General features: G+C 38.5%; 1 protein-coding gene across 1 annotated transcript in view; it reads right to left on the bottom strand.

Annotated features, from left to right (window-relative positions):
• Positions 1–245: 245 nt before the first annotated feature.
• stum (mechanosensory transduction mediator stumble) overlaps positions 246–14611 on the bottom strand; it is a 393699-nt gene continuing 379333 nt past the window's right edge. Inside the window, exons 4-5 of the mRNA XM_083112065.1 lie at positions 12222–12416; positions 246–1501 (exon numbers count right to left, since the gene is read on the bottom strand). Coding sequence (XP_082968191.1) covers positions 1377–1501; positions 12222–12416 — 320 coding nt within the window. The 3' untranslated portion in view covers positions 246–1376. The remainder of the gene's footprint in view (positions 1502–12221; positions 12417–14611) is intronic.

Raw genomic sequence — 14611 nt, forward strand, 5'->3', positions numbered from 1 at the left:
ACATAATTTGAGTTTTTAGTATTCGTTACACAAGATTTACGTACACGAAGCACATTTCTAAAATGTCTAATTGATATTTTGTAATATATTACTGTATATTTTACCGAATAATGTTAATCAATTTCTACAGTAGGCTACTAATAGGTATACCATTAACATAATTTCTATGAGGACAACAGTTTGACACATTGAATTAAAAGGATCACAGTCTCAACATTCAAAGATATTTATTTTCCAATTAGGCACTACAGCGGATAAAGTTAAAAAGTTTAACGCTGCAACAGGCAGTAATATAAGTTATTCTTCAGCCAAGAAAAATAATATATATTTTTTAAAACACGGACAGAGCACAAAATAATATTTAATTCAAACATTTTCAAAAACACGCGTCACTGCATCGTTTCTCAACGTCACACCGCATAACGGACACGGGTAATATCATTCTCAATATACATCTCGCGCTATATACAGTGAGAAGTTTATGTACATTTATAATTTTATTTCACAGAATGAGTATTTTGATAGATACATTTTGTTAACAATATTCATTCAAAAATATTTGTGCTTTACCTTTCATACATTGGCGCTGCAAGCGACAATGGAAGAGAGCTGTAAATCATTATAAATGCTTGAATGCCACACATACACGCACACGCATTCACACACACATGCACGTCTGAACCATTCATTGCACTGCAAATCGATTCGTTATTTACAGATGACCTATGTCCTAGTTTTACTTATATAAAAAAGGCAAGTACATTTGTCATTTCAATGTTCATGCAGAGTTATGTTAATGTTTAAACTCTTGTTATGGATGGTTTCCAACTTCGTATACATTATTACATGTATATGTTGTTTCGTGTTCTTCATGGAATTATTTTTGAAGTTTCCGGTTAGATCAAAAGATTTCTAAGGGATTCATTTCCCTTTTAAGATTCGTGTGATGAAGTAATTGAAATTCGTATTTGTACAAGGGGCTGTTACTTTTCCCCAAAAGATTCATGGACGTCATTGTTGATTGAAAAAAAAAGATTGTCAATCATTGTTGTCTCAATTGTTAAGAAGTAGTAGCAATGAAAAAGGATTGATGTTCCGTAAAAAAAGCTAGGTATAAAGATAGACTTCGACATGTTAACAAGAGATGATGTTTAGAATTAGAAAACCATGAAGATATTGTGTATTAAACTTACGAAGGAAAGCGAAATTGTCATTGTAGAAAGTTTTGTAACAGTTTTGTTCTTAATGTAATTCATATAAGGCCCCTACTTTCATGTAAACATGTAAGGTACTCCAACTATCTGTCTTGGGAGTAATCTGGAGTTGAATGCTCAACCCTTTTCACGACTTCCTGTTTCCGTTGCGTCATGCCCGGGTCAGCCTCTTGCCTCGACGTCACCCCCCGCTGCTGCAGCCGCTGCTGCCGCTGCTCTGTTCTGCGCACGCGTCGCTTCAGCTGCTGCTTCCTCGCGAGCTCTCTTCGCCAAGCGCTTGTGCTTCCCTGCAAGAAACAAGAAAATCAGCGTAAAGTCTTATAGAAATGCTCTAGTATTGTTTTCATTTACTATTATTTATTAATAATAAAATAGGCTATTAATATTTAATAATGCGTATAGTATTATTTATCATTTATAATGAGCTTAATCTGGACAAGAAATACTCATATTTATTTACAACATTGTCTTTATTATTTTCTCCAGCTGGAGAGGGCTCTGCTTCTTACAATGTAATAAAACAATAACATTTTCCTTCCTTTCCTTCAGTACTAATATGTCCATAGTAATTTAAAAAAAATCAAGTGCATATAATATTGTTGGGAGTGGCTTCGTATGCTCCTTTAATCTACTTTTAATTTGGTCCAAATCACAATTTTGTTTGTGTGTGTGTGGGGGGGGGGTTGTGTGTGTGTGTATTTTGTGAGTGTGTGTGTGTGTGTGTGAGAGAGAGAGAGAGAGAGAGAGAGTGTGTCTTTGTGTCAAACCTAGCCAAATTTAAAGTAATATTATGTATGCTTCCAAAAGATTATATACTTCACAAGGAAAGACATCTACTTTATACACACACATGTAGCTATATATTTTGTGATTCTTTTCTGCTAGTTTTGGCTAATAGTGAAAATGAGAATGAATGATGATTATGTAAAATTGATGAAGGAACATTCACGATGAAACTCTAATTCACATAACTCGAACCCAAAACCTTCGGTTAAGAGATGATGAATGCTAGGCCACCGAGGCATCTGGCAAGAGGTTCATCATACAGTGAACAATGTGGACGGAATTTTGAACCTGTTCTATGAATTATATGAACGGATGGATCTTTAAATCGGTTCTATTCTGAATCGGTTCTGTGGACTACATGAACGGATTTTTGAGTCGGTTCTTTGAAATAATTTTGACTACTTTATGACCTTGCTTGTTTATTGATGAATCTCGGTAAACCTGTTGCGACTGTTCCTTGAACAATTAAGGCTGCATGCAATAATGGAGCGTCCTGCAGACAATCATGCTCTCAAGTAAAACTGCCGGGAAGAGACGCGGTCTGAAGCTTATTGAGCCGTGGAGAATTTCCCTCAAAGTTTTATATTCGAACCGGACCATATAGGGGGAGGCTACAAGTGACGTGACCCTAAGAACTTCACTCGAATGAGGCGTTCTCCATTACGAGAGGAGGAAGGAAGCAGATAGCGAGGGAGAGGAGAGGGAGTGGTAGATAGGGAATGCTGGGAGAGGGTTCCCTCTGTGTTGCAGGCCATAAAACTGTTACGACTGGCAATTGTTTGGAAGACCTGCCGTTGACGTAGTCTGTTTGAACAGTCCCGGCCAGCTAAGACCACGGAGGGAGATGATATGAAGCAAAACGAGAGGGAACGTATAATGGAAAACAATAAAAACGGAAAGTGTGTGCAAATAAACGATAAAAGGAACCTGGAAGAGGAATATATTAAATAAGCAAATTCAACTGAATATGAGCCTCTATCCGTTTTTTTTTTGTTACAGTGAAATACATTAAGAAAGAGAATGGAAAAACAAACATGGCTGAACGAAATGAGAGCCTTTTTTGCCTTACCACCAGAAATGATTTTTGAATTTTCTCCTGGGATGTGGAGAATAGAGTCATATCGACCAACAACACGCCTGATAAATAACGGAGAGATGGTAGAAAATCCACGAGGCGCGCAACCGTAAATTCTCCAACAATAAAGTGGTGAATGGTCGCATAGCATGTAGCCACTATATATATATTTTTTCTTCTTTCACTCCACCCCCCCCCCCCCAGCTCGGTTTCTATTGTGCGTTATGAAATCCATACCGACCAAGCAGCTACCATTGGAAAGCTGGCGAAATGTTCTATTTTAGGAACAGCTCAATGGACGTTATTGTATTCCTGTACTTACATACGTTTATTTTGCTGACACGACTCAATTTTTCTTCACCATATAGGTTTTACGAGTCAGGGTTGCAAGCCAATTGTATTTTTCTAGTTATGATTGATTTTTCCCCCTTATAGTGTGAGAAAACTGAAAATGAAGACAACCAAATATAATGCAATACATTCACTCAAAAGATGCAGGTCAATCAATCTTGGATTTCACGCATGCTTTGAAAACTGAATGCACGTGACGTTCCTTCTTGTCGGAGCCAAGGATTAATACGTTACGGTAGCTGCCCAATCTCCGTGAGTGGTAGAGTTAAGTGACTCTCCTAAAAATTTCGATTTCATTGAGCCCTTTCAAAACGTGATGTCAGAGAAAGATAATATCTTAGCTTTGTCTAAGGTTTATTATTTTGAACATTCACTGTAACATAAAGCCACTATTATCACTTATATAATTACAATACAACGAGTACATTTTTTTATTATATATATATAGTGTCTTCCACAGATTTCGCATTATCTCACACATCTCAATCAGCGTTCTGTCTAATCCCAACCCGTTGTCTTGGCAACCGATTCAATAAGGAACTGGATCTTTCCAGAAATTTCTTCAAAACCGGAAATGACTTCAGCTTCCAGTGTTAAAGTTCTGGTATCTTCTTTTTATTGTATTTAATCATAATAAATAAATAAAAACTATAAATTCAACGACAACACGAACGCTAACAATAAAATAAACAAATTAAACGTAATTGTGAGAAAATAAACAACGCATATAATGTACCAGATCCTCTTTATGCAAGGGCCTCCCCAACGGCGTAATTTTAACGTCGTCGCATTGTAATCAAGAGGTCCCGGGTTCGATACCCTGCGCAGTGGTTCGGATCTCACTTGAAACTGTAGGTCCAGTACCGATTAGCCTTTCTGTGCATAAAGTGGACTTAAAATAACAATTCCATTCAATCCTCTTTATGGATTTGCGTGTCCTGTGGTTTATCTGCTCGTGATCAGAAATTTCTTCAACTTGATGCATGTATAACTCCAGTCGAGACGAATAGTTTCAGAGTTCGGTGTAAAGAACCAGATGCCAACTGCGATGAAGTGGTGACCCAACGGTAAGCCTCTTGGCAGATCTTGGGCTCTTAAAGGGATGCTGAGCTACCGAGTGTAGGTCATAATACGTATCATGTGATTCGTGCGTGTTTCCTTGCGTTGTTTATAAAAAAATGTTTTTTTGACTCACGAACAGCTTGGACAAAGCCTTTGTTTTGGGATTTATTTCTGTGATTTCATTTTTAGATATCGTCCGAAATAAATAGAAATTAACATCTTACGAAGACATTGCGCAATTAATAATACAGAGGAAAAAATAATGTGTAAACAAGCTGTAAGATTTTGGATTGTATGTACTAATGATAACTAACTCTAACTAACTCTCTAGCCTTCTTAAACCCGAAGGTTCATGGCTGCAGCAACACAGGCCTTCCATCTGTCCCTATCTTGAGCAAGATCTATATACTCTTTTCCATCCCTACCGATTTCCTTTAGGTCTATCTCAACGTTGTCCCTCCATCTTCGTCTTGGCCTTCCTACAGGTCTCTTACCATCAGGTTTCCCAACAAGAATCCTGTAAACTCTTCTTTCCTCTCCCATTCGTGACACATGGCCTGCCCACCTAAGTCTTCTTGATTTAATCATTCTAATAATATCTGGACATGAATACAAATTATGTAGTTCTAAATTATGTAACCTTCTCCACTCACCTGTCTCCTCATCCCTTTTAGGTCCAAATATTTTCCTAAGAATCTTATTTTCAAATACTCTCAATTTATGTTCCTCTTTCAATGTAAGGGACCAAGTTTCACACCCATATAATACTACAGGCAAAATTACTGTTTTGTATATTTTAACTTTTACTTTCTTAGATATTAAACGAGAAGACAAAAGTTTATGAAGAGAAAAGTAACATGCATTTCCTGAATTAAGCCTACTTTTTATTTCCTCTTTAATATAATTTTCACTTGTTAATATTACTCCTAAGACCATGTACTAATGATGGTCCAAGTAACTTAGAGAAAATGATGGCAATTATTTGATGTTTATGACTGTAATACACTAAAGCGAATGGTATTAGAAACTGTTGATGAATATTTCTACATTTTTAGACCTTGAAGCAAATAGCCAACATTTCCTTAATTATTTTAATACAACTAAAAAGCTGTAGGGACGCATATCCGGACACTGATGTAATGGAAGTTGTGTATTATCAAACACCATACCCTGTGGCTATATAGGGAATGAATATTTTTTTACCGATATCAAAATCTTAAATTTTTATCTCTATGATAGGACATTTTATCTAAATGTGTGAGCAAATATCCCAGAGTTAGGGTTTTCTTGAATTATTAGGGGCATTCATTATACATTGGCACACCACCAATCAACTACTAATATAATGGATGGGCAGTCAAAGAAATGAATTATAGCTAGATGAGGAAAATATGGAATAGGATGTTTTCGATGAATCTATCTCCGTATGTGAAATCCACGATGGGAAGGGCAAGCAAAAGCCGATTGGTACGGGATGTGAAGTTGAGATTCATCCAAAAATTTTCCGTATGGAGAGTGTAAGTATATTTTTCGGTGCGGTAAGCGTAGAAGTACAAATTTGATCGTGCCGTGAAAATTTTTACAGATATGTTTAATATTTCAGTGTGTTAGTCCATACTAATTCTTAATTCGTCAGATCTTTACCTCTGGCGAAGTGGGTTGCACAGCGCGCTACGATGCCAGGGCTCCAAGGAACATATCCAGGCCTCGGCATGGGTGTTCTTTATGAGTTTCCCTTCATCATATCATCACTCATCCTCATTGTCACGATTAGCTAGAAGTGGGAAAAAAAGCGACGCTAAATAACAGAAATCAAATCAGGTTTTTATAACATTTGTATCTGGCAACACTAAGAGCTTGCAAACGGAAAGAGCAATAAAGGAAAATCGGCGTAGGTTTCTCCGCCTCTGCTTCTTAAAAGAATGGTGCTTGGAGTGGATTACTCTTACGGGCAACGGTGAGGAATTCGAAAGCATGCACGTGCTTCTTTGTAAACGGTGCATTTCTTAACCTTCTTTTAAAAGAAATAAGAAAAAACAGCAAAAAGCCCGACGGGTTAAGTGTAACCGTCGCACTCTGTAATTTCAGAGCGGCAATGAAATTTTAATGTCCCTGCATTGATCGCAACAGAACGGCTGCAGCGATTTGAACGGAACCACACTTACCGATATGGCACCGGTAGGAGTGCTACTGCAGCTGCCAACATTCGCGAACAGTGACGAATGCTCTTTTTCCGAACCTTACAGATTCTACTAAAATGCTGACCTTTTCTTACCGGAATGATCGTGAAATGGAATGAGCAAGAAAGAAAGGCCTATAAAAAGAATAGAATCGCATTGCTGCGAAAAGGACTAATCAAAATCCAGTATTTATTTAATTAATTACTGCCCACCAACACATTTTAAAATCGTATATTTGATGCAGTGTCTTGTTTGGTAAGGCGTTTAGAACATTATACATATACACTGATACTAATCTCAATACTTACTAGTCTGTGGTCCAATTATGTTCCGATGGCGTAATGAAGGGATCCCGGGTTCGATACCCGGTAGAGGCGTATAGTGGTTCGGATTCCACTTTAAACTGTAGGTCCAGTCTCGATTAGCCTATCTGTACATAAAATGGACTTAAAACAAGAACTCAAGTCAACAACAACAACAACTTCAATTATTTTGGATAAAGAAGTTGACTGTTCAATACTTTAGAATTCTTGTGTTTGTTCACATTTAATTCAGCGAATAAAAGTATAAAATATATCACTTCACTCATGATATAAATAAAGGTGTAGCAGGTTAGGACATAAACACATACACACACACACACACACACACACACACAGAGGGAGAGAGAGAATGTTGAACTGTGAGAGAAATTCGTGTATAGAGAGGAGCACAGTTGAAGCAAAAGATACAGAGAAATAGATAGAAACACGAGAGAGAAACACAGGCTAAAAGGAAAGTAAGAAAGAAGCGAAATAAAATATTGAAATAGGAATGACAAGAGATTGAGAGAGAGAGAAGGAAACAAGAGAAAAAATAAATAGTAAAAGAGTATAAAAAACAGAGATATACAATAAGGAGATGTAAAAGCTAGAGAAGTGTTTCGAGTGGTATCGGGTAAGGTTCTTGATAAAAGCACCAAAAATTTCGATTTTTGAACCAGCATCGTGAGGACAAGTGGGGAACTATTTGGAATGAAGAGGATACGGATACGGAAAGCGGCGGTGGGACTCATGTGGCTGACCCTTGGCCCTCAAAAGTGGTATTACGTCACTGTACAAAAGCTAAAGTTACCCCATGTATATTGCAACATGTCGTGACGGCATACGGAGGCTCGACAAAATCTCAACCATTTGTGAAGGTGACCTGGTCAGCATCACGCTCCGGCCGCCTCTACGCGTTTATTAGGGGCTTTGATATTGCTGGCGAAATTCCCCACCTGAAATCACCCACCTCGGGAACTGCACCTCTTCCTTGATTGATTTGATTTATTTTACTTCGCTTTTCTGACACTTTTGGCTTGTCGCGACGATGGGGATGAATGGAAAGGACAATCTGAAACACACATGGACAGGACACAACACAAGGGTCGTCTCTGATGGCGTCATCGCCTTGTAATGAAAACGTCTCGTGTTCGGTGGAGGCATAGTGCACAGTAGTTCGGATCCTACTTTAAGCTGTAGGTCCAGTCCCGATTAACCTATCTATGCATAAAGTGGACTTCACAGTTCACTTCAAACAAACAAACAATTACACAATACAACCCCAAGAGACGATTATGCTGGCTGCAAGTCCAGACGCCAGAGCCCCGTTAGTCTGCAAGATGACATTTCGGTGTCTTCAGAAAGTGTCACCCCTTACCCTACTCGGCTCTTCTCTTTGTTGCGTCACTGTGGTTAAGTTTATATAGAAGCAATAAGGATCTTGCATTACGATTAGCCTATATATGAGCGACTCGATATTGCAATTGAATTCATTGCGATTTTAAGGAATTAAAGCTAAGCAACTGCATCCTTATGTTTAACCTAAAGGAGTAGAAGTCTTTTGGGAAATGTACAGGAGAAAAGCTTCTCCCCAGCGAGGGTGTGGAGCTACGCGAAAACAAGTACGTTGCGCAGAAGCAATAATTCATGAGAGGACCAACGACATTTCTCCGACTGCTGTAGAACGTATCTGGCATTTTAAGCAATTTTCTGTCCTACCGACATCAACTTCTTTCGACATGGCTCTTCTAGAGGAAGGGAACTCAAGCTTCTGCGCGAAAAAAGTATTTCTGTCCGTTGTTCTCTATGAGAAATGACCGGAAAGATACAGTCGCTTAAAAAAAGATCAGGAAAGTTTAGAAAAGGATGGCTGTGATGAAAAAGTATACAGGTATATGTTACCCATATTAACATGAATTGTGAAGAACTGTAGTTTGGAAACTTGTATCCTCGCTCTGGTAGCTCAGCACTTTGAGTGATTGACGCAAGTTCCAGGATCGAGTACTGGCTTGGATGTTCGTGGCAGAAAAGCGACGTAAAATATGAAAAATACTAATAATAATATATTTTTTATTTATATTAATATTAATAATACGTAAACATATTAGTTACAGAGTCAATATTTACTGCATGAATTATGTTTCTATCAAGGATTTTTTTTGTAGATATGAACAAAGTGATGTGCTGAAGTTTTATCTCGACTTACTTATTATGATTCAATGGCAAATAAGTAGAACATTTTTAAAGAATCAGCACACACACACACACACACACACACACACACACACATACAAGCGAATAGCCAGAAGTGGCATAAAAACGGCGCAAAATAAGATATTCATACATAGCTATAGATGCAAGTGTGAGTTTGTGAGTTTGAATGAGTGCGTGAGTGAGTGTCTACTACCTGTGTGTAGCGATTTTGTTAGTCTTATTTCTGCTCAGAAAGACTAGTCGGACCTGGACATGAGTACATCCCCGGCACCCCCCCCCCTCCCTGTTCATTCACACACTGGTTCTAATTACTTGCTACCTTAGCTGCGATGAACCGCCCTCAAAGACGGCTGTTTTCAACTGATAAGCGCTACGAGTGAAAATTAGTTACATATAGTCATGGCGACAGTACAGTGCAGAGAAATAAAGATTTGATATATTTTTAAAGTTGTAAGTGCGCGAACAGCATTCGAAGATTGAAAACGGGAACTGATGCCGAACAACATTTTTGGATTCGAAGAGAACCCTGTGAATTTCACCCGACATTCATTCCCTGCTAATCAAATACTCACCGGTGTCGGTTGTAGAAATTCGCAGAACGAGAAGCTTTGTGACGTGGACTCGAGAGCAAATATCTCCTCGGTTGCTCGGAACATCCTGCAAAGTCAATTCTGGTCCAGCTTTCATCTTAGTTTCCCAACTTCCACCTCGCCACGGGCAATGGCGATGCTGGACGACCACCGGATCCTCCCCCGGAGCGCTGTTTGCTTTGCTCAACCACAAGTACATGGGGCGAAACTCCACCCGTGGAAACTACTGTCTGCGATGGATGGACGAGCATTACCCTGCTTTGATGTTGCCATCAAACGCTGCTAATACTCACTTCTATTATTACATACGTTTCAGCTGCCCATTTCAGCTAGTTGCCACGGTGAGGTTGGTAATTACATTGCAGTAAAGTGGTTATTAAACGAGATTTGTGTTTTTTCTTCATTAGGCCAATATTGTGCGCTGCGGAAGTGACTTAATAATAAATGCATGGAATTAGTTCTTTTTATGTGTAATTTAAATTTCTCTCTCAGTGTGTTGATGCAATTTGTCCAGCATCAGTAAAACCTATCATGTTTTGTCAAAAACTTAAATAAATGTCTTTTTCGAGCAAAATTGCGTGTTGATATGTACTGTTTTTGATTTATTGAAAACAGATTAAAAATTGTTCAGCGGATGGTACCTTTTTCAGTAGATGAAAACTTTGGTCTTCATCACTCTAAATAAACGTACTAATAGTACTCCTTTGCGGAGAACAGTTTTTTCTTGGTCTCTAAACGACATCATCCAAGAATTCTTGAATGAATATTTGGAGAATTCGCTCTTGGACGGTGAGATTTTAACGTAAGCTGAGAAATGTTCTCCACTTGAGCTCTCAGCCCCATCATCAGGCGGTTGCACCCTGTCATTGCAATGTTTTCCGTTCGAAGGCCTTGTTGTGACGTTCCCGTCAGCATCTTTGAGCGGACGCCAGACGCGAGAAAAATGCTACTAAATTAGCTTCCCTGTATGTACCTACGCTGCTTATGACCCGCTCCCGTGCGAACGCCAATATACTTCCGTCATCGCCGTCTTCAAGCGTTTCTGATTGGTAGGAATGTCGGTTTCTGAAACCCTTTGGCACCGCGCCCGACGGGAAGTGAACTCCGAACCTCGAAGCTAATCGAGCAGCGCCGGGAACCGGCTCATTTCTCTTCCCGAGTGACGTATGTCCTCTTGTGCTCACAAGATTAATCAGTTGTCAGGTGTACATGCAACAGCGGCGGGCGCGCAAAGACACAGAGAGGAGGCTAAACTTAGGCTAAGAATGAGGAACACGCGCCTCGCAGACTCTCCTGCAGGTAAATACAGGATGGCTACTCACAGGGAATTCCTTAAATTCCCGGAATTCTGCGTGCATTTTTCCTCGTAGACGTAAAAAATTGCACCTTTTATTTTATTAATCCAAATGTCATTGAATTTATACATATTTATAACTGCACTGAGTTTTCTACATTTTAGCTTTTATTTGTATCGGCGAAGGAAAAGAAAGCTGCTTGGAAAATAAAACAGAATTCAATCCATTCCCTTTGTTAGCGTCCTTTTACTTTTACTATTAGATAGACGTAAGAATATTGCAAGATAAGATATCTTGAAGTTGATTGGGTAAATTTGAGTTTGGAACCCTTATACAATTAACAATTTTAATTAATATATATCCCTTAACATTCTGAAATGTGTTAGTAGATGCATTTCGAGCCTGAATATGTGAAATGGCAAATGTAAACTTCACACCTAAAATAAAATATTTTAAATACCGGGTGTTTCATAAATAATTGAAGGGTTACAAAAATTTTTGCACTTACGTTAATGAAACCAGTCTAGAACGAACGAGACACTCAAATAGTTTTTTTTGTACACCTACAAATGTTCAATGTGTGCACTACGGGTGAGACGGCACACATCGACACGATACTCTTGTTCTTGCCACACTCTTATCAACATGGGCCTGTCGATAGACGAATATCCTGTATTTCATGAAACCGCACAAAGAGAAGTCACATGGTGTAAGGTCCGGTGATCTTGTGGGCCAAAACACTGCACAAGACACTGTGAGTGATGTGGGTGATTTTAGTGTCGCCTAGTGGCAGGGATATGAACTCTCATCTTAACAAAACATACTGGCACAAACTGTTTGCTTTCCTCTATTGTCTGAACTGGTTTCATTAACGTAAGTTCAATACTTTGCTTGCAATAATTTTTTGTAACCCCTCAATTATTTATGAAACACCCGGTACCTATATATCGTTTAATTGAATTGAATTAGAATCTTTGGATAGGGTTGGAATCATACGGATCATTTATATTGTTAATATATTTGTGTGTGGGTGTGTGTCTGTGTGTGTGTGTGTGTCTGTGTGTGTGTGTGTGTGAGACAGAGAGAGAGAGAGAGATAGAAAGAGGGAGAGAGAGAGAGAGAGGACACCCTGAAATAGTTACGTGTACTTACTGGACACCCGCACCATGATGGTCCCCCACCAGATGCTCCATCCCCATCCCACGAGGCAGAAGAGAATGGTGAAAAACTGCCCGACGCCCACCAACAGGTTAACGCAGAACGAACCCAAGCGTCCCTCAGGTTTGTCGAAGATGGACCACCTCGCCTTGCCGAAACAGAGGCAGAAACAGCCGCTGGACACGGTCCCTGAAAGAAGAGAGAAAAACCAACAAATTAGTATCCATCCGCCGGCTTAATTTGCAAATATGTGGTCGTGTAACGAGCTTGTAAATTTACCGCGGCAGATGTAGATTAATTAAATTTCCTGCCGCATGAGGGAGTTATTCATGAGAGCCAATATATTGCTGTTATTAGCCAACATGAACGGTTTCCCAGATTTAAAAAATATCCGTTTCTTACGCTAATCGAAACATCCCTCTGCCGTGCCTCTTCAAAAATCCATTATTTTCTCTTTGTCTTGTCGTCGCATCCGCTAGATTAAAATTCACTCAGATGTTTTGAAAATATGTGACAACATAAAATAGACAGAAAAATGTAAAAACCTGCAAATCAACAAGAATGTCATGAATGCGGTTTACATTACCGAGCTGTACAGTCGAGATCAAAATGATGTTTGAGATTTATTGAAAAATATGCTAATTAATATTCATACAACTTACATTCTACTAACAAGCCCAATTATACTGTACATCATGTGTAGCCTGTTAATTTTGACCAGTAAATGGCTTGTATTGCCAGAAGGATTTTAAATTATACAATCATTTTAGTGTGTGCTTTAATGTACACTCATTGGCAATAAAAGCGGGACATCTAGTCCTGAAAGACTCACTTCCCTGCTAGGTTTTATGTGTGTTACCTAACTATACGGTGATAAGTGGATGTTAGTACCAAATTTTCAATAGCAAGTTCTGACACCGTAGAGTTAGACAACACACATAACTAAAAGATCCATGTGACTGTACATAACAACGGTAACTGACTGTACATATATGTACAGCACTGAGCAAGCCTACAAACAGCAAGTCACCGACGCGGAAATCTATTGCGCATATCTGCACAGTCGTATTAAGAAGTGGATTATTTTTAAGGTGGGATTTATATAGGTGCAACCATGTAGGATATTCAACGTACACGGTTAAGTGGAGGATCTTCATTTTCTGTAATGGCATACCTGTACTTATGAATCTAGCAAATCATTTACCATGAACTGTTAACTGCCGTTGAAGTATGTTAGGTAAACCTTAAATGGAAGAAAAGCACGTGAGAATACGTAGTTGTTTGTTTACAAAATGTGAAAAACATCAACGTATGTCACACCATAGTTCCTCAAAACAAACCGCATCCAGTACCGTCACTGGAGCACTGGAGTTCTGGTATTTATGTGTATATTTACACTCTACCTTTTGTTATATTTCAACATAGGATAAGTGTAGATGGAAGACAAACGCAATATTTGTGTTCCAAATTGTGTGTGCATATCGTGCTAATACTTATTAAGCATTAATGAGAAGTAATATATCCCAATGAAATCGGTATGCATCCCTTGGTGTCCTTTACGACCAAAATTTTTCGCATCTGTGTCACACAGTCCAGAAAATATCCACACCTGATACAGAAAATCGTTTACCCGGCTGAAACCGAAATTGTGGTACCTGAAATCGGAAACGAAAACAAGTATCTGGTTCCGCAACCGAACTTGGGTGTATGGATCCGGGTACTTGGATTTTGAGTACCCGGACCCCTAACACATGCTTACATATAAGTACGGTTTTCAAGGCAAGTTAGGAAAACCTGCATTAGTTTGTGCACTCAGTGTTTGTATTTCGTAACCGAAAAAATATATTTCATGTTTTTGTCATAAGTTTCTTTAATTTTCATATTTACATCCTAGTTATTCCTTTGACGATATTTTGAACATACACAACAATTTCGAATGATATTAAACACAGTAGAACTTAATCATCCCCTTAAAAATGATATTTTGCTGTGTATAACATTATTGGGGCATTCCACAAAATGAATCAATCTGGAAATTATTATTGCTTTTAAGTCCATTAACGTTTAAATGTTTGTAAATGCATATATAATTTGCAAAGTTCAACAACACAAATTGTTACACCTGTAGCTTATATGCTTCATAGACAAATGAAGTCAAACTTTGCTACATTTTTAAAGCGCCACACACGTAACATATTTTCGTTAATTGTTTTCAGATATTCAGGTTATATCACCAGACTCAAGTTTTTCATTTGTTAGGAGATACCACAAAATACTTGATAATTCTATGAGATCAGTTCATTATGAATATTTGAATCCAATCTCATGTCTAGTTGGGAATCTAGACTCTAGAACAGTGGTTTTCGATCTTTTTCAGTTCGGGA

Source organism: Lepisma saccharinum, chromosome 25 (genome assembly GCF_977018435.1).
Source record: "Lepisma saccharinum chromosome 25, izLepSacc3.1, whole genome shotgun sequence".
In the NCBI taxonomy this organism is placed as follows: Eukaryota; Metazoa; Arthropoda; class Insecta; order Zygentoma; family Lepismatidae; genus Lepisma; species Lepisma saccharinum.